The sequence below is a fragment of the Pseudorasbora parva genome, chromosome 21 (assembly GCF_024679245.1).
Source record: "Pseudorasbora parva isolate DD20220531a chromosome 21, ASM2467924v1, whole genome shotgun sequence".
Taxonomy (NCBI): Eukaryota; Metazoa; Chordata; class Actinopteri; order Cypriniformes; family Gobionidae; genus Pseudorasbora; species Pseudorasbora parva.
Window position 1 is genome coordinate 33524676 of NC_090192.1, and position 19884 is coordinate 33544559.

Here is a 19884-nt window from a genome sequence, read left to right on the forward strand (position 1 = left end):
GCTATGCATTGTATATATATATAAAGTATATATATATATATATATATATATATATATATATATATATATATATATATATATATATATATATATATATATAAGTATATAAAGTATATATATAAAGTATTTGCTTTTGAAAACAGTTCCTTAACAATATTTACATAATTTAAATATACAATTCTTTTTATTTTCAATTATATTTCTATATTTTACAATTATGTTAGGCAACAACTTTTAAATATTGATGATGTAAATAAATACATACATTTTATAAAAATGTATTTGTTGTTGTGTGTTTTTTTTGCATACAGTTCCTTAACATTTAAAAATATACAAACTATATATTAATAAAATCACTATATAGTTAATCAATTATTTTATGTTGGCAGTTACGTGCGGCAATAAGAAGTTTGAAATTTAGGTGAAATATTTTTAATAAATAAAAACCATACAAATATATTTTTTTGTTCATCTGTTTTACATACAGTTATTTGACATTATTGAAATATTGAAATATAGTTATTGTATTTCATAACTATATATTATATATCAATAGAAAAAAAAACTGTTTATTTCCATTGACATTTGCAATATATATATGTATATATATAGTTGTATATATATATATATACAAAAATACAACCATGACCGTGGTGTGCTCTTCACATCTCACTCTAAGCAAGGCCCTATGAACTTTGTTGCAACTCGACCCTGGTGTACTTTCAAATAAAGCACATACACACAGAATCAAGATACATACAAGACATGCAATCTGAGCAAAGCAGGAGCTATAGCAAGAAAAAAAAGAAGAAGATTCTTTTATTTAATTCTTGTAAGCAACCTCTAGCAGCCCCCTTATGTAATGCGACTTCAAAGAGCAAGTGCAGCAAAAGTGCAGATTAAAAAGGTTGGAATACATTGAGCGAGAAAACCTGAGTGCCCCTGGAGTGACAATAAGCACATTTCAGATGAAACGTGAGCAACAACAGCGAATAGCGGCATTGCATCTATTACACCCCTTCACCAGCACCCCTGAGTGCCCCCCCTCCTCAGCTCTTTTCATCTTCCTCAAACTTTCTCAAGAGTAAGATATTATCAGCATCATTAGCGATTTATCTTTTATTTTTTTACACTCCACTGACGCATCTTTTTCAGTCTATTTCAACGCACTTAACAATCCGAATCCCATAGTTTCCCTAATTATAGTGCATTTGTTCGACGCTTAGCATGTTTGCATGTTTGTGCCACAGCCTTTGGCAACTTGGCGCAATCAAAAGACAACTGCTAAGCAACCAGACTTTTTCTTGTGAGTTGGTAACCAGCGTGTTTTATATGGAACCGTGGTACCAAAGTGCATGCCTGCCTACCGTGCAACACACAGAAGTCTGACACCGAACACATATCTTTGTGCAGTCAAAGCTTCTGACTCAACTGACTCGAAGCATAATGCCTGCTTCAGTGGGCTCAGAGAGAGCATTTAAAACATGCACCATGGCTAAATGCCTCGCTGGCACGGTCCTTGAACTTAGTATTTGGGTGTGCGTTGGTGTGTATGAGCGCACTTGGTTGTGTTTTTCTGCCACGCTTGAGTCCGAGAAGCTCTAATCACAAATGGATTTGTCCGTGCATTTTAAACACAGCTTCTTTTTACGTTGCGACTGACGGATTAGAGAGTCGAATCACAAAACGAACAAAATGGTTGAAAAGGGCAGAACACAGTGGAATAATGAATGCAGATTACCCTGCTCTTGGTTTAGCTAACACACTTTATTATTATCTGATTAGCGCAAATGTAATGTTACAAGCACTTTTTCTCTGTCTGGCTCTTTATTTCTCTCTTTCACTTTCTTACAAAAGTATTTTCTGAATATTTAATATTTGCTGACTTCTGTGCTAGCGCTCGAAAATGGATGTAATATTTTACCCGACGCTATGTATATCCACTTCTTCTCTGAGGACTCCATTACACCTCCCCAGGTGAGTTGAGACACAGCGAGTCATTAGGCTCTACAGGAACCTATGAGGTACCTGTCTGACAGAATAAGCCATTTCTTTTGTGACTCTATATTTTGCTTTCTACCTTTTCCAGATGCTGTCGCTGAGGTACAATTATGGACAGACTTGCTTTTGCTTCTGCATGCTTTTAAATGCACAGATAATGTAAATGAAAATATGTATGTTCAAGTTTAACTGAAGATATTTTGATGTAGGCTGAAGGATCAGCAGGAGCGTTCAGCTGCAGCTGTGGTAACTAGAGCAAAGCTTGCAACCCGGATGCTGAAACACTACTGATTTTGTGATTGGTAGATAGGTGGAGGGCAGTTGCCAGGAGAACAGTACTTGCCTGACTGCATTGTACCAAGTGGAAAGTTTGATGGAGGGGGGTGGGCTTAGCCCCTTAGTTCCAGTGAAAAAAAAACTGTTAATGTGTCAGGATACCAAGACATTTTGGACAATACCCTGCTCCCAAATTTGTGGGAACAGTTTGGGGAAGACCCCTTCCTGTTCCAACATGACTGGGCACCAGTGCACAAAAAAAGGCTAGTTTGGTGTGGAGGAACTTGACTGGCCTGCACAGAGTCCTGACCTCAACCGGATAAAACACTTTTGGGTTGAATTAGAGCAGAGACTGCAAGCCAGGCCTTCTCGTCCAACATCAGTGCCAGACCTCACAAATGCGCTTCTAGAAGAATGGTAAAAAAATTCTCATAAACACTCTCCGTAACCTTGTGGAAAGCCTTCCCAGAAGAGTTGAAGCTGTTATAGCTGCATAGGGTGGGCCAACTCCATATTAAACCCTACTGATTAAGACTGGGATGTCATGAAAGTGCATGTAAAGGCAGGCATTCCAAAACACATATCTCTATATTTAAAAGGTTAAATGAATGTAAAAATTGATCAAATGAATACTCCAAAATTATAAACTGTATTTTACATAAAAAATACCTTTTGTTTAATGTAATGTATTTACCAGGGTAGAACAATACTTCCCAGAAAGCCATGACATGTTGAATTTCCCCTAAAAAAGTGTAAAATCCACTTCCGACCCTGATGTACTCAGGGTTTTGTGATTAGACTTATCACTGTGTTGTCTGAATTATGAGAAAGTATTTCCAGGTATCTGAAATATATTTGGTCATGGGCTGAGTGATAAGTTCCACTTTTGATTTGAAGTTGAGCCACTCATGCGGACCACTAGAGCAGTCCTCAGGGGGTAACATCAAGCCCCTACATGCAATTGGTATTCAGGCAATGAAACGGCCCGAGGCATTGCCCACAGCAACAGTATGTCCGAAGAAAGCAGCGGCCCCCATCCAAATCCAAGCTGACCCGACAGGGAGTTACACACCTGCCCTGTTTAACATGGCCGAGAAGATTCAGAAAGAATGAGTAAAGAAAAAGACACTTAATCAATAGTTCCTACCCTCTGTCTCCTAGTTTTTGGGTGATTCGTATTTATGAAAAAGCAATGAGAGCTCGATATGTCTGTTCAGGCGAACTGGTTTCCTAAGTGTCAAGAGCAAGTAACTTAACAGGCCATCGCCGAAATCTCAGGGAGTTGCCGAGGTCAGACCCCATGAATCAATCAGTCTATCTTGATTTACAAAAAAAACAAAAAAACAACAGCAATATACCTCCAAACTTGAAATATTTTGAGCTGAACTTTTGTACTTTGTCTAACTTTATCTATTTGGGAAAAGGTCAAAGGAAAAGAAGCAGTATTTTCTGACAGAAAAAGTGCCGTTTTGGGCGTTGAAGCACTTTGAGAATCAGACAGCACATCAACAATGAGGACTTCAGTTGAAGAGCATCATCAAATCACAACCACCCTCGATGTGTCATTACCTTCGCTTCAAACACCACAGTCAAGCAATGAATGGCATTCAGCAGAAATGTTTTCTAGTTCACTATTGTGGTGATCATGATGAATAAGCTCCGTAAAGTGTCCAGGAGAGTTACCGTCTTGACCCTGCCATACTCCATAAATGGTTCAGTCTTCCTTCTGAAAGCTCTATTGAGATACATATGGTTCAACAGCATTCCAACAAAGCTAAAGTCAAATGATTTATGCATAAGCTAATCACCTAACCACGCGCCAATATGTGATAAGTTGGGAGTGAGAACGTGTTGGGGTGTATTATAGTCTCGTTTTCTTGAATGACGTAGTCATGTTCTCAGCCAGACGCTACAGATCTACAGCTCCAGGTTAGTCTGCTGTTCATCCTCTTGGAAGAAAAAAAACAGCATATACTGGTTAGGTATGTTTTGAAGCAGGGCAGCTGGTTTGAGCTGATCCGTAGCTGGTCATAAACTGGTTTACATTGGTCAAGTGCTAGTCCTAAGAAACTAGCTCCAGCTCAGGATCAGCTTAAACCAGCATTTCAAAGGGGACCACAAAAGTCACTCTCCAACTAAGCAGCTTTTTTTGTGACTACACCTTTAATCTGACCTTTTCTCCTAACTGCCGCGGTTACTGATTCTTCATCTTTGCTGTGGCTCTTAACTCTTCACTGATGGAAATATTCATCATTAATAAGACAACACTTCCCTGCCATTGAAAAAAAAATCCAGCTTTCCGTGTTTTCACTGTTATATGTAGGGGGGTGTTTTGACCCATTCTGAAAGAGTACAGAATCTCTGGAACAAAACACAGGGGAAAAAGAAGCAGAAACAAGCAATAGCATATGTAACCAGATGCATATGTATAATAATGTGATTATAAGCATATTAATAAAAAAAAAACCTAATTTTACTGAATTGAATATCAAGCCAATACTATGTACAGGATTGTGCAAGATTAGAGGTTCTTGATGGACTCGATCTACTCCATTTAAGATTTGATCATCGTTCTAAATCTGATCTGGATGGACTCCTTGACAAAAACACTTTTTTCCACCTTTTTGCTCAAAATGTTGCTTTTTTTATTAAACTTACCCCCATCCAAGTGTTGATGAAAAAAGAATGCATGAATCTAGAATACATTTTTATGCTTAAAAGAAGATGGTCTGCTCTTTCTTTTGATATATTGCACAGTCAGATATTCATATAACTAAATATTCTGGGGACCAAGAACATTTTCCAAAAATGATCAAAAATACTGGCAGTGGCTGGCAAAAAATAAAAATAAAAACTGGCAGAGAAAAAGTGAAAAATCATGATGTTTAGTTATGAAACATAATTTGATTTGGAAGCCACGGCAGGCAGGATGTTTATCAGTGGATTTCAGTGGAAGTCCAATCTATGTTTTATGATAACACATGAAATTTGAAAGTCTGCGTCCAAATGTGCATACATCCCTCCCTACTATAGTAGGCAAAAAAGGTATGTGAAATGAGTAGTGTTCAAATCCATCTATTGCATTGTATGGAGGAAATAAGAGCTAACAGGTTTGTAATGACATTCGGGTAAGTAAATAGGGCCAAATAAATTTACATTCTAAGGTGAAGTAAGTGAGGCTATTCAGTCCTTAAGGCTGTTAAACATTTATTTATGTAGTCTGTAGTGTAAGTCAAAATAAAGACATCAGGTAATAAGTAATATATTCCTAATTTATCTCAGATAGGAGGCTTTTTCTTTCCGCCGAGTGGGAGTTTCACAATGGATTTTTCATTAAAACCACGGCAAGATTCAGAGAGCTTCATAAGCGCTGTGGTGGGAATCTCTTTTAATGATGTTTAGGTGAGAGTCCCAGACCTCAGGAACGTTCCCAGAGAACCTGTGAGGTTAGAGACAATTAACTTGAACTAATCAACCGATGCCACAGATCATTATAAAACACGAGCACTGGATGCTGCGAAGAAGGTTAACATAACACACATGCATTCCCTCTCTCTGCTATTCTTGCTCCGTTTTCCTTCCATACGTTTTCCTTCCGTTTTCCCAGCATACACAAACTGGTACCCTAATCCTCCCAATGTGTAAGCTATCACTCTACTGTAAATGTCAGGTTGGACAGCATACACTCATGAATGATGGATATATGGCACGTCCTAGTTTGCCACGGTTTCCTCCCTAGGCAGCATTACAGAACAGCCTATTTCCCGATCCAGGGCTTAGTGTTTGCAGCTATCACGCATCCCCAACACTCCCACCTGTGCTTGCATAACAACTACCTAAGCAGCCCGGCTACGCTCAGAGAAAACCGGCAAGCTGAGAGAAACTTTCAGTTATACATTTCAGCTGCATTGCAATACAGTGGGGACAATACAGTATATTGGAAAAGATATTAGAAAATATTACATTTTTTGTGCACCTGTAGATATTTTCATTTGAGCCAGCATCGCCCACCCAGCAAATGTAGTTTTTTTTTGCACAAGATTTGTGTATATTGCTTCTATCCCTTTCCAGGCGGAAAGAACGGAAGCGACTGCTCATGCGAGCTTCTGTTGCACGCCTGCTGTCTGCAAAATTTAGACGAAAACAATTTTCCCCGCTTGAGGCCATCAGCTGAGAAGAGAGGCAAATTACCACAAGTGGCCAGTTAAAACGCCTTGCACTCTGCATGCAGAGAAACTCAATGGACTACTTTCTGTCTTTTCAGTGGCATAAAACCATGCTGGACGGGGGGGCATGCGCCCTCATATTACAATAAAGAAAATCGTCTTGTTTTTCAGTGAAATTGGCTCTGTGCTTCTCATTCATTCACATAGTGTATCTTTTATGCCTCTAGATATTTGTACAAGTAAAAGTTTAGTTTAGTTTTTAGCCTACATGCACTTTTTGCAAGACCCCATTACAAATAATGAATCATTTCATCATAAAATCTCACTTATAGAATCGGCCATTACTCTGATAATGTAGATATGGTAAACATGCACCTTATAAAAACCCTTTTCTAAGATGCTACCAGTGAGCTCTCCTTCACGTTATGTGCATTCATAAAACAGGAAATGAGTTAATTAATTTTGATAGTCAATCTACCGACTCATTAATTGGCTTTGGTTAATTTCGTGGCCATGTTGTGTATAATATGCAATTGCTGCGTGCGGTATATGCACTTTATTACTTGTAAATGCTTGTGGGTTTAAAAAAAAAAAAAAAAGGATGTTGTGTGTTCTGGTCCTGGAGGACTTAAGTACTGCACATTTTGGAGGTCCCCCATATTTAACTCACCTGATTTATATCTTAAACTCATTATTAAAGGCTCTAAGCCCTGAAATTGGTATGTCAGATAAGGGAGACATCCAAAATGTGCAGTGCTGGGCTAGGTACTCCAGGATTGACAACCACCGCTGTACAGTGACTCCATGAGAGAGAGAGATAAAAGAGAGAAGAGAGCAAGCAGAACTGCATGGCACGTATCTCATATAAGGAGAGGTGATACACTTGTTTTGTGCATTGATAACTGAATAGCAAGTTCTCAAGTAATAGACTTTTAAATGAGCATCATTTAATTTAATCACATGCTCAGTTCATCAGCATATATTACAATTAATCATTAAAGGCATGCTGTTATTAGTCCATCTTCATTTAAAACTGTAATTACCCCAAACTCGGAGGTTAAATGTTAGTCCCTCAGATTCACTCTGGAGTTCATTTCCAGCCTTTAGACATTAACTTAAAAAGCGCTCGAGCTTTACCTTGTGCTGACGCCAGATGTAGGAGCACCGACAGCAAAATTACAATCCAACAGGGTCTCTTTCTCGCTTTACCCGAACTCCCACACATTGCCAGAGGAGCAGATGGAGAGATACTGAACGCGTTTGTCCGACACGCCGGGTACATGTTGCTCCTGCACAGTCCAGCCACCGCCGAGCGCGTAATTTTCGAGTGTCTCTGATGCGTCTTTGCTCAAATGAAGCGAGGTCTTGTGCGACTCAGTAAAGGATCGGTCACCTGTATACCTCAAACTTGAATATTGTTAAACTCCGTGGGAGGTGTGAGTTTGTTAAGCTAAAAACTTTGCGCAATTACGCACACACAGTATACGACAGATATTGGTGTTCAGTGATCACACATACTTTTTTTTTTCTTTCATCCACCGTCTCTATTTTCAAGCGTTTACTTAATAAATGTTTGGTCAATGAGTACATTCCAAATCCAGAGCGCGAACGCCTCTAGTTCATGAACTGTTGATAACGGTCCCCAGAATCTGATTAGACGGGTGATCATTTCCTCATAATCAGTAATGCTGTTATTCTCGTTCCAATAACCAAAAGTTAGTCTCTGTTCCTGGCGCGTTGCTGTTGTTATCCCCTAGATGAATCTTTTGCAGTGAAGAACCTCCCGTTCACTGAGTCCGCCCAGATGCAGAATAAGCTTCATTCGGCATAAGTAACTTTCCAAGTCTCGTTTTAGTGCGCAATGGTGCCGTTTGGCCCAAACGAACCATACTGCGCGTAAAGCTCCTCTGTGTACCAGGTTGCAAAACGGTATTCGTGAGGGATCAAACTGTCATCGCTGAATGCCGCCCAGGAACCGGCACGCTGCGCTGAAGATCTTCAGCATCGTATGAGCAGCGGATCGGAGAGAGCGGTGCGCGCGGAGGGGGCTGACGCACGGTGCCACCGCGCGGTGAGCTCCAATAAGACACACAGAGACAGACGGGCGCTCGCTCCTGAATGGACTGAACGCGCGCGCGAGCGAAAAAAAAAGCCCGACAATTATTCTGAACGGATGAACGGTCACAACGACCTTTCAATAATGTCTCCGTCACTCTATGAAACAGCGATTAGTGGCTAAACTAACATGTCGCTCTGTCTAAGCTACTTCTGTTGTTTGTGCATGCGTTCACGAAGTTGAAAACATAATGGGTATCGACATTTAAGTGATTGGATTGAATAGACTATCTATCTATCTATCTATCTATCTATCTATCTATCTATCTATCTATCTATCTATCTATCTATCTATCTATCTATCTATCTATCTATCTATCTATCCATCCATCCATCCATCCATCCATCCATCCATCCATCCATCCATCCATCCATCCATGTCTTTTTGGCCATCTTTGTGGTCGTGTCTCTCCATGAAGTCTTTTGTTTCTTTATTTTTCAACACTATTCACATCAGTCCTTCCATTCAAATAAGAATTGGATTGTAAATTGGCATTTAATCAAATATTTGTATTGTAGCATTGCTAAAATTGTTGGCTGCGTGTGATTAATCATTTGTGTCTTTATTTTTCCAAAACTATTGTCTTTTTCTGAATGCATGGTTATTAAATTGCATTACAAAAATAAAAGAACAAAACAATCAACTCAAAACCAGGTTGACTCACAAAATACATTCAGTTCAATTGACAGTAAAAGATAATTTTGACTGGGAATATTGATCTTAAAATTACAGATAGCTGAATCAAAACTATAGCGAACTATGGTAAGGAGGGAGCAATGCCTGAAAGAATGAATGGATGGATGGATGAATGAACGATTTTCCTCTATTTCACAAGTTCACACTTACATCAAATTAAATAGAGTAAAGATTATGCGTATCTGGCGTGCTGTCCGGGGGAGGGTTCCGGGCTCAGAATTTGCCTCGAACCCAGAGTACAAAAGAAGCGTATATAAGAAGTGTGTACATCAATTAATACATCAGTCAAAGGAATCATTTGGGACACATTTAAGAGCAGGTCTGAGTCTTGCACATATGATCCAGTGGAGACATACAGAAAGATTGCGTACACCTACACATGCTCCGGGCGATTATGCACACACACACACACACACACACGTATGCAAATGCAAATACATTTACTGCAGGATCGGTAGCACTTCAACAGGAGGTCAGATCGCAGAACAAACCAACATCAGGCAACTTTACAGGTCTGATTTCTCTGGCGAAGCTTGTTCGCCCACACACCCAACAAACACACAAACATACTTCAAAGACTATTGATCTTCTCTGGCCTGCGGGAAAAACAACTTCCACATCAAGCAGCACTCCTTTGGGTTAATCATACATGTCAGAGGGCCAAAGCTAATCTGTGAATAAACCTGTAAAGCACCTTTATGGCCAGGTTGGGAGGCCTGAAAGAGGACCAGCCTTCTTAACACGGGCGATTACCGGGGAAATCTGGCACTGAATCTGGATCTTTAAAGGTGTCATGAACTGGCTTTTTACAAAATATTATACTGTTGTCTGAGGTCACCTAATGACGTTTGTGTGGTTTTTACATTCAAGAACATCATAACTAATAAGTAATAGGCTATTTTCTACACTGGTTTTGAGGCTCTCTCCTGGACGTTGGGTTTTGATGAGTGTGCCGCACTGGAGACCTGGAAGTAAACGCTTCAGCAGGTCAGTTTACGGGAGGGATTGTTTTGAAAACAGCAACCAGAATGATTCTCTGACAGGGCTTAAAAAAAAACATATTTATCAAACAAACACAATGATTTCTCTCTCATCTACCCACAATTGATTTTTTTATTTATTACATTAGTGTTGCACGATATACCCAGTACTAGAAAAGTATTGTGATACCCTGCTATTACAAATGGTACGATATGGACTTTTATTAGTACCGGTACTGGAGGACAGCCCATATATGAGCTCTATTTCTTAATTTGCGTGGATGTGTGACAGCAGGTGTCAGGACGTGTGTGCAGAGCTCTTCTTCCACCGTTCAGTAAACATTGAAAGTAGAAGATTTAAATATATACGCGCATGACAAAGAAAGCAACAGAAATATGCGCGCATGAGAAGAAAAAGCGTGGCGCGGGACATGCTCGCGCTGCCGGACTCTGACTTGAAGCGGGCGCACACACTTTTCAGACAACAGACAGCCGATCGCCATTCAGTTCTTTCGCGGATTATTATTGGGGTTTGAATGGTCAAAAATATGTAAAAATGCATGGTCTGGCGAGTATTCAGGTAAACACAGTCGGATATGTCTTTAGTGAATGTGTAGCCTACAGCTGAGGTAATTAGATCCGTGCAGGTCTTAAGCCAGACCTAATATTCTGTGATTAATGTTAAGCAAACAATGAAAAATAGAAAACCGCCACATGCTTGGCTAAATTACTAAAATATATTTATTAAGAATCAGTGTATAGTAAAATTATAGAGTGAAGACTAAGTAAGCAGTTTTATATTTGATTATTTAATTTCTTTCTTGACTTACTGTCTACTTACTGACTTACTGACTACTGTTAAATAGACCTAATAGCTTAACAATAAAGCACTGTTTTTGTCATATTGTTTGTAATTTGCATTTTTTTTTTGTGCAATTTTTGCTTATTTTTAAAAACAGATACAATTCAAAATCTATATTATAATTATAAGATTACATTTTAAAAATATTAAATTACTCTTATCATGAAATAAGATTTTGGTCATCCCAACCTGTTCAGAAGTGAAGGGTTAGTGAATGATAACAGGATTGATAATGTGATCTCTGTAAGGATGTTCACACTGGCAAGTAGCTATTATAGCAATAAAAGGAGGAAATGGTCAAAAACCAAGGCAAGAACATGCTGGCCAAGGGATTTTTTTGTCAAAAAATAAATAAAACAATGAATAATATGTTCTGTTGTCATATTATTAATATTATCTGTTTTTTGTTCGTTTTTTACTGTGGTATTGATTTAGTATCGGTATCAAGGTATTTTAGTCTGGTATCGTATCGAAGTCATAATTTTGGTATCGTGACAACACTATATTACATGGCCCGCTCGATCAGTGGATATTACCACGAAACACAAACACACACACACACACACACACAAGCCAGCACGCGCTCTTCGAATATCAAGTCAAGACAGTGAACATTAACAACGCAGATCAAAAAATGAATGTTATTTCACTATTTAAGATTCATCGGCCTGCCGACGTGCTTACGTTTTTTTGTCTGGAAAACGTATAGCCCTGGGACATTGGGCAGCCCCCTTGTCCAAACATGTCCGATCTGAGCGTGAATAAAAATGAACCAACAAATAAAGGATTATTCAGCCTGTGACAGCGTGCTAAGGTATGTTCTGTTAGACACTAAGGGTGCTTTCACATCTCTAGTTCGATTCATTTGGTCCGAACCAAGGGCAAACAATTATACATTGTTGAATTTTTCAGATTTTTTGGTTCCTTTTCACACCACACTGATTGCTTTGGTCCGAACCAGTTGAAACGAACCAAAACGCAGGCACGTGACAACATCCACATCACTCATTGGCCATGGCGTATTTCCTAAACTGCTCTTCGATTGGTCAGAATTTACGTGTGGGAAAATTCCAACAGGAGAGGCAAAGCCAGCAAACTATAATAACACTATGAAGAGACGACTGCGCAGGCCAGTTTTGTCCCTGGCCATAATCTACTACACTGTGTGTATTTACCACAGTATGTAAACAAAACATTTCTATAATGAAGCGCGGATGCGACATGAAAACAACGTTCTAATGCACTGCAGACGGCGAGCGCTCATCGCTCGTCACTTCAAGAGGAGGCGTGCATTAATTATTAACTCTTGACATGCTTCCATCTTCCGAAAATATTGCCAACGATCTATCAGGTAAAAATATCATGCACACAATGGCAGCGCAGCTAACTACGGCAGCTTGTTCAGTCCAAAAATGATCAGTACTTTTGCAGTTGGTTCTGTTCGAGGTCGGATCACGTTCTCACCACAAACAAACCGCTCCAGAGTTCGTTTGAAATCGTACTGAGACCACCTCTTCAAGGAGGTCTTGGTACGCTTGTTTGGTCCGCTTTTGGTGCGCACCCGAGTGCGATTGCTGCTTTCAGACCTGACCAAACGAACCGCACCAAAGAGGGAAACGAACTCTAGTACGATTCAACCGAACTAAATGAGGCAGGTGTGAAAGCACCCTAACACATAATCAAGATGATCTGTAACAATGCGATAATATCACATATAAAAAACATGTTTGTTGCACTATTCCTGTTGGATCCGATATAGAAGGCACAGCATTGTTTTTTAATCTCATTATGTCTGCAAATCCAGTGTCCATCTGTGTCTTGTTTTTAAAACGATTATCTTGCTATTTTTGCGATCAGTTTATCTTTTATGGGCGGCAGTGGCTCAGTGGTTCATGTAGATTGTCTACAAACCAGAAGGTTGGTGGTTCGATCCCCGGTTCCACTTGACCAAGTGTCGAAGTGTCCATGAGCAAGACACCTAACCCCAGCTGCTCCCGATGAGCTGGATGGCGCCTTACATGACTGACATCGCCGTCGGTGTATGAATGGGTGAATGTGAGGCAAAAATGTAAAGCGCTATATAAATGCAGTCCATTTACCATCTCCACAACTCAGTGGGCGGGACTACAGAAGCAACGTACACATAGAGGCGGCGTTTCAACCTTCTAATACGTCATTGATTTGAGAGACTCGTTTTCTTGGCCTGGTGTCTATAAAAGCTTTTCTTTTATAAACAAGGAAGTTTCAGCTCCGAAACTTACAGGATATTCTTATAGTACCATGACCTTTTATATATCAAAGCATCAAGGGAAAGTTGATTTCTCAATTCATCGCCCCTTTAAAAAAAAAAAAGGTCCTCTAGCACACGAATAGTGAATTTGGGGGTTCTAAACAATATATTCAGACTGACTGATTGAGTGACAGACAAGATAGATAGATACTCTTTTAAGCATACAAAAACATAACATAAAAAGAGTTTAAAAAAAGTTATATTAAATAAATTACATTTATAATCGACATTTCTCATGCTCCGTCTGCCAACTTAGATAGATTTTTTCATCGAACTTGTCACAATGCATTATAGGATTTGCTTCAGTGAGGTGAACAAGTCTATACTGTCCTCACTTTATCAACTGAAACAGGCTAATATAAGAGAGGTACTGCTTTAGAATTCACCTCTGCACGGAAGCTCACACAAAATGAGACCATCATGAAATGTGACTGGCAGCAGAAAGAGTAAGAGAAAGAGAGAGAGCTGCGGCCTGGAACGCTGCTACTTTTGGCAGAGACTGCCATAGCATTCACTATCACAAGAAAATTCAGTACTGAAGGTTGTGGGTTCAAATTAGCAGATTGTGAAATAACGAGCAGTTATTGGGTTTATTTCAGTCATATGCCGTTACTGAAATATGTGATTTAGATTCAAATTAATCAAAAAAGTAGGGTATTGTGGGTGGTTGCAAGGGTGTTATGTGGTTTCTAAGGTGTTCAGGGTGTTTTTTCCCACTGAAATACGGTTTCTAGGTTAATTGTACCAGGACAGATGGTTGCTGGCTGACACGAGTCCAAAGTTTCCAGTCTCTATGACATTCTGGTGTAGATTTTGTTTCTCCTTTAAAATGCCACTATTATGCTTTTTTCAAAATACACCTTTAATGTAGTGTGCAATATAGTGGTTTTCAAATGTAAACGGTCTCCAAATTTTCACAAAATCAAAGTACACGATAATTGAAGCTATTGTCTCCCAAAAGAAAGAACTATTTCTGAACTGCAACAAGAAATTCCAGTGTTACAGTATTTTCACACCTGAACATTTGTTTCAGAACCTGGTGCGTTTTCACCCTCATGCTCGGACAATCGCGCTCTGATCCGCCACCCAGAGTTCATTTTCAAATGATCTTGTGTCATTGCGCTTCTCCGTTCAAGAATGCTGTCCCGATGAAGCCTTGATTCCTGCTTTAGCTGCATTATAACATTCGTATAGTGTTTGCATGACTTGACACAGTTAACCTCTAGACAGCGCTGGGAGATCCAGAGAGCGTGCGTTTGAATTTGCTGCAGTATTAATACGAATGTATTATATAATTTAACAGCAGGAATGACGGCTAAATTCGTGTAGTCTTTGCATTTGTCACGGCAGTCACAAATTAAGCCACAATAAGTTTATAGAGCAAACTTGTCAATCATCTTGATCGATGTTGCAGAGGAACTCAATGACCAATAAGAGAACAGTTTTAGTCACATGTGACTTGTGTGAACACATTTTTGGAATGCTTTCAAATGTTGCCTTGTAAAAGCACACTGAAAAAAGGAAAAAAATTGCAACATTGTAACAAATTAAGTCTCTGTTTCGGCACGAAACACAATCTATAGGTGTGAAAACATCCTTAATTTCCTGCACTAACCTACATAAAAATATGCATAATGCCAGCCTATGGTTTTCTTGGGCTGCCTGTAAACTATAATTGTAGCTGATGCCTATAAGAGTTTAGTTCTTGTTGTCAAAATGTTGAGAAGACGGTGTTTTCTGCATTGCAAAAGAAAAATCACTTTGAATCAGTTTCTAAAGGATGAGAACTCAAGCTCAATTTGTTACGGAATGTATATTGAACAATGTATGGAGTTTCAAAGAAAAAAAAGTTTAGTTTCCAACACACGTTGTAAGCGGTAGACCAATCACAACAGACTGGGCTGCCTGACCAATCAGGGGTGCGTTTCCTGAAAGCATTGTTAGCCAATTGTCGTCAGACAGACATGACCAGCTGATTTCTTCAACAATTCATTGTACTGTGGTTCTGCCACAGAATATAACAATTTAAAAGATAGTTGCAACCTTTTATCTAACAAATGTGACTTTGTCCCCTCACAATTTTGAGATATTAACTCTCAAATGAGAGTTATAGTTTTTTTTTTTCGTAAATATCGTATTGTAGGATATAAAGTTGTGAGAAGTTGTGAGAAATAAATCAGATGCAAACACGAATTTTGGATTTTTGTCTCGCATATGTGAGTATATACAGTATCTGAGTATATAACAGCCTTAGTCCTAATGGGTTGTTATCATAGCTATCAAAATCCAGTGTTCGGCATTTTGCGTACGTGAGTTTTTGTTGTAGATGTCTATTAAAAATAAAAAAAATAAAAAAATGTGTACTGTGCTAATTGAGATTTCTTACAGCTCTTACAGGTTGTTGGCCTTGTCTGTTTCGTTGCTTCTATTACTCTCCCCCTTTTTGTAAGTCACTTTGGATAAAAGCGTCTGCTAAATTATTAAATGTAAATGTAAATCTCACAATTCTGACTTTCTCAGAAATTAGAAACTCACAATTGCGAGTTATAAGTTCCAACTCTGAGGGGAAAAAGGCTGCTAAATTGCCAATCTTATGATTCTGGAACTCGCAAACCTGAGAAAAAGTTTAAAAGATATAAACTTGCTAGTCTTCTTTTTTTGTGTCGGAAAGAAGCTTCCATACCTATTTGTAGGAGACCTCCAAAACAAACTTAGGAACCTATAAAATTGCATAATGGGGGAAATTTAATAGTCCACCAGGTGAAAATCATAACTCCGTAAAGCATTTAACACAGAGTTATGGGCTTTTCAAATCCCTAATGCAAAACAATAGCAATAGTAATGTTTACCATATCAAACTCCACTAATAAACAAGCTGAACAACACAAACTGGCTTTTACCAGAAAATAAGAATTGACCTGTAACCTTTGACAATTAGTATAAGTTTCATATTCACGTTTACTTTGCCTTTCTTTCTTAGAAGTAACTTATTGACATGCTGTGCCAGCGTCTCCAGATTTGTATTTGGATGCAGTGATTTGTTCAGTTAAAGGAGATAGTTTTTTTAATGTCCTTTTCAAAGTGTTATTCTCCACCTCACCTTTGATATTCATTGCTGGATACACAGCAGGTCTGAATGAAGAGAGATGTGCACTGTGTGTTGAGGATTCCTGCACTGCTGCTGGAGTCTTACAGGGTTTTCAGGTGTGCACTGACAGGTACTAAAGCACTAAATAATGCAGGTAACAGTGACTGTGAATGAGATACAGAGAAACTGAGGAAGGTTGAGAGAAAAAGAGAGTTCATGTGCATGTATAATGCACTGCATTATTGTGATACTTCATAATGAAAGTTACATTTCTATTTAACAGTTCACCGGTTGCTTTCATCAGGGACAAAATTATATGCAAATGAGGGGGGAACACACACAAAAAAATAAAAAAAGCATTTATGTTTCACTTAATTTCGATGGTCCTTTAACACATTCTGTTGACTGTTGCACCTACTCTCATTAGAGTGTTAGTAGACTGGCAGAGATAGTGTTAGAATAAGTTGACATGTATTTGCGAAGTTACTTATAGCATGTAGAATGGCGAGCATCAAAATAAAAAGTTAGCAGATATTAAGCAGACAATCTATTAATACTCTAATGAGAATTAATTTTCATGTAGTTGGAAAAATCACTTAAAGTCAACAGAATGTTCAAAAGGTACCATTAAAATAAAGTGTCAGCATGATTTATAATGCATGAGCAAAAACAATTAGCAGTACGAAAATCCCATTAATTTGCTACATTTTCAATGATAACATGTTCACATTACACAGACAGAGACGTACCAGGGGCCTGTTCTTCGTACCTCGCTTAATACATCTTAATCCTGATAACTGATCTCTGGCTAATTTGGTTCTTTAAACGAATTTGCGAATTGGAATAAAATATCTGGATTAAGCTATCTGAGATCACTGCTCGTGCCTGTGTTCCCTGAAGAGGGCAGATGCATCGATACTCGAAACCACGATCAGCAATGCAGCGATTGGCTGGCGTCAAGACAACGTAATGACATCATATAACTAAAAAAAGCCACCTGGCAAAAAAACTTGTCAAAGAAAAAGAAGAAAAAACACGATTTCTGGACCTTTATAATGAAACAGACAGCAACCAAACTAACATAGAAGTTAGATCAATTAAATGTGCTCTGTTTTGATGAACATGATTCCCAATTATTTAAATTCCCAATTTTATAATATTTGTAAACTCTTTACATTTTTTATTTTAATGTTGTAATTTCATTTTTCATTCAATTTGAAGCAGATTTGTTATGTGACAATTTTAATTAAAGTTTTTTAACAGTCAAGACCAAATTATCTGCAGCTCTTGCTGCATCAAGCCACTCCCATATCATCCGTCATCACTCACATTACAGTTTTTCTCAGACTTTGGTACATTTCTAGCTAGTACATTTCTCGAATCAAACTCAATATTTGCAAAACAGTAAGTGCATTTCTCAAAACAATTTGTACAAATAGCAAAACACCATGGATAACCTGCAAAAGCCACTCTCTTAATCAAAATCCTTATTTCATCTCTCAAAAGTAAATATGTGTGTGAATGAACATGTCAGTGTCATCAGAATGACAAGTCCTTGTGTCATTATGTGCGGATAAGACAGTCAGATTCTTTAGTCATGTTGTCAATTTAAGAGTTTACTCTGGAGGGATGTTCTGATGGAAACTACAGCTAAAGTTTTGATGACAGTTATTGTATATTGTAAGTTACATCTTAGTGTATGTGTGAGTGTAATTGCAAGAGAATGGAAAAGATTCACATTTACACTCTAAAGGGGGTCGCACACCGGACGCGGAGCTCGGCGGCGCGCCACGTCTTTAAAATTCGAACACATTGTTTTCAATGAGTGTACGCACACCGGTGGCGGCATTCGGCGCCTGTCCGCGGCAACTTAGCAGGGGCGCAACTATCCAGTGCCAGAGGGGTATGCAGCAACAATTTTGCCCCCCCCCCCCCCCCAACAATGTTAATTTAAAAAACAGTCACAAATTGACAAACATTAACATTATCAATCGGATCTTTACTTGATGCCATCGCCGACCTCATGTCTGTCTCTTTTATTCCTTGCCTGTGTTCTTCTCCACTAAGACATATTGTCAAACAAACATTATGTAATAGATTTTCCATATTACTTTTTCCATACTAATAATATTAAGAAATTAATCTGTTGGTATCAAGTGGTCCCCCTACACTTCCACCTAATGTCAGACCTACCTGTTTCCTTCCCCTGTCTTTCCTGATCCACCATCCTCACACCTGAATGAAATGAACTCACTGTTAAATATAGCAGCCTAAATTCAGTTCTTAAATCAGCCTAGTGATGGCATCAGATAAGACAACTATTATGCAGTAAGGTTGTGCTGCTGTTGAAATTACATTCACATTTTGGATTTTAAAAAGTACAAATATGGCAGACACACAGATACATATCTGTGTATCTGTACACAGATACAGATACACACATACATATATACACACACAGACATAAATACATATACATATATATATATATATATATATATATATATATATATATATATATATATATATATATATATATATATATATATATATATGTGTGACCGGCACAGCTAGGCACAGCACAGCTAACATGAACAGCAGCTAATGGTAAAACAAAATCTATTAATGATTCAATGGTAAACCAGACATATTGCATAAGTTATGTTTTCCAGCTTCTAGTCATTTATTGTGCATGCTTCCTTATATTTACCAGTTATTATTTTGCATTAGTTGTTTTCCAAATTTATGTAATTTATTGTACATGGCCTGCTACCTTATATTTTCCAGTTTTCACCTCAGCAACCTCGTTTTGCATATAAACTAGCCTTAATTTAATCCCCCATTTGGCTGCTACATTCCTAGTGTTAGCAAACGCTAGCTGGTCTGTTAACATGAATATGTGCAAGCCTCCAAGCACAGACGCCACACTTTAAATCCTACCTGTTGCCTTTCACCATCCACTTGTTAAGCTGCTGTCGCATCCACTGACATGTCATCTCCTTTTCCCTCTTTCTTTTTCTATTTTTAGCCCCCGACAGCTTTTTTGCTTTATCCATCTTTCAACAACTTTGCGTATAGTACTATGACAACTGTACTCCTGCTCGCTCAGCGCGCTCACGGGGTGCCGGCATCCCCGCGAGGCGGCGCGCCCACTCGCGATATTCCATCATTATCCCAAATTATTTTATGCAATCTTATGAGGGCGCCTACTCTAGCCTGTTAGTCCTCTAAAATGTTATATAATATTGAGGAAATACAGAAATGATTTAGAAACGCAAAACAGCATCTACATTCAGAGAATTAAAAAAAAAAAAAAAAAAAAAAAATTATACCATACCGCTTTGGCGCCCCCAAGGTGCTGCGCCCCTATGCGCCGCATATAGCGCATACCCACTTTTTGCGCCACTGC

General features: G+C 38.6%; 1 protein-coding gene across 7 annotated transcripts in view; it reads right to left on the reverse strand.

The window, feature by feature from the left end:
* The window catches only part of sdk2b (sidekick cell adhesion molecule 2b), a 396614-nt gene extending 379976 nt beyond the window's left edge, over nt 1–16638 (reverse strand). For 6 of the 7 annotated variants that reach the window (XM_067429561.1, XM_067429556.1, XM_067429559.1 and 3 more), the window contains exon 1: nt 7581–8447. In XM_067429561.1, coding sequence (XP_067285662.1) covers nt 7581–7725 — 145 coding nt within the window. In that variant the 5' untranslated portion in view covers nt 7726–8447. Of the gene's footprint in view, nt 1–7580; nt 8448–16487 lie in introns of those variants that run through there. The other variant, XM_067429560.1, reaches the window with a different exon arrangement.
* Between the last annotated feature and the right edge of the window lie 3246 nt (nt 16639–19884).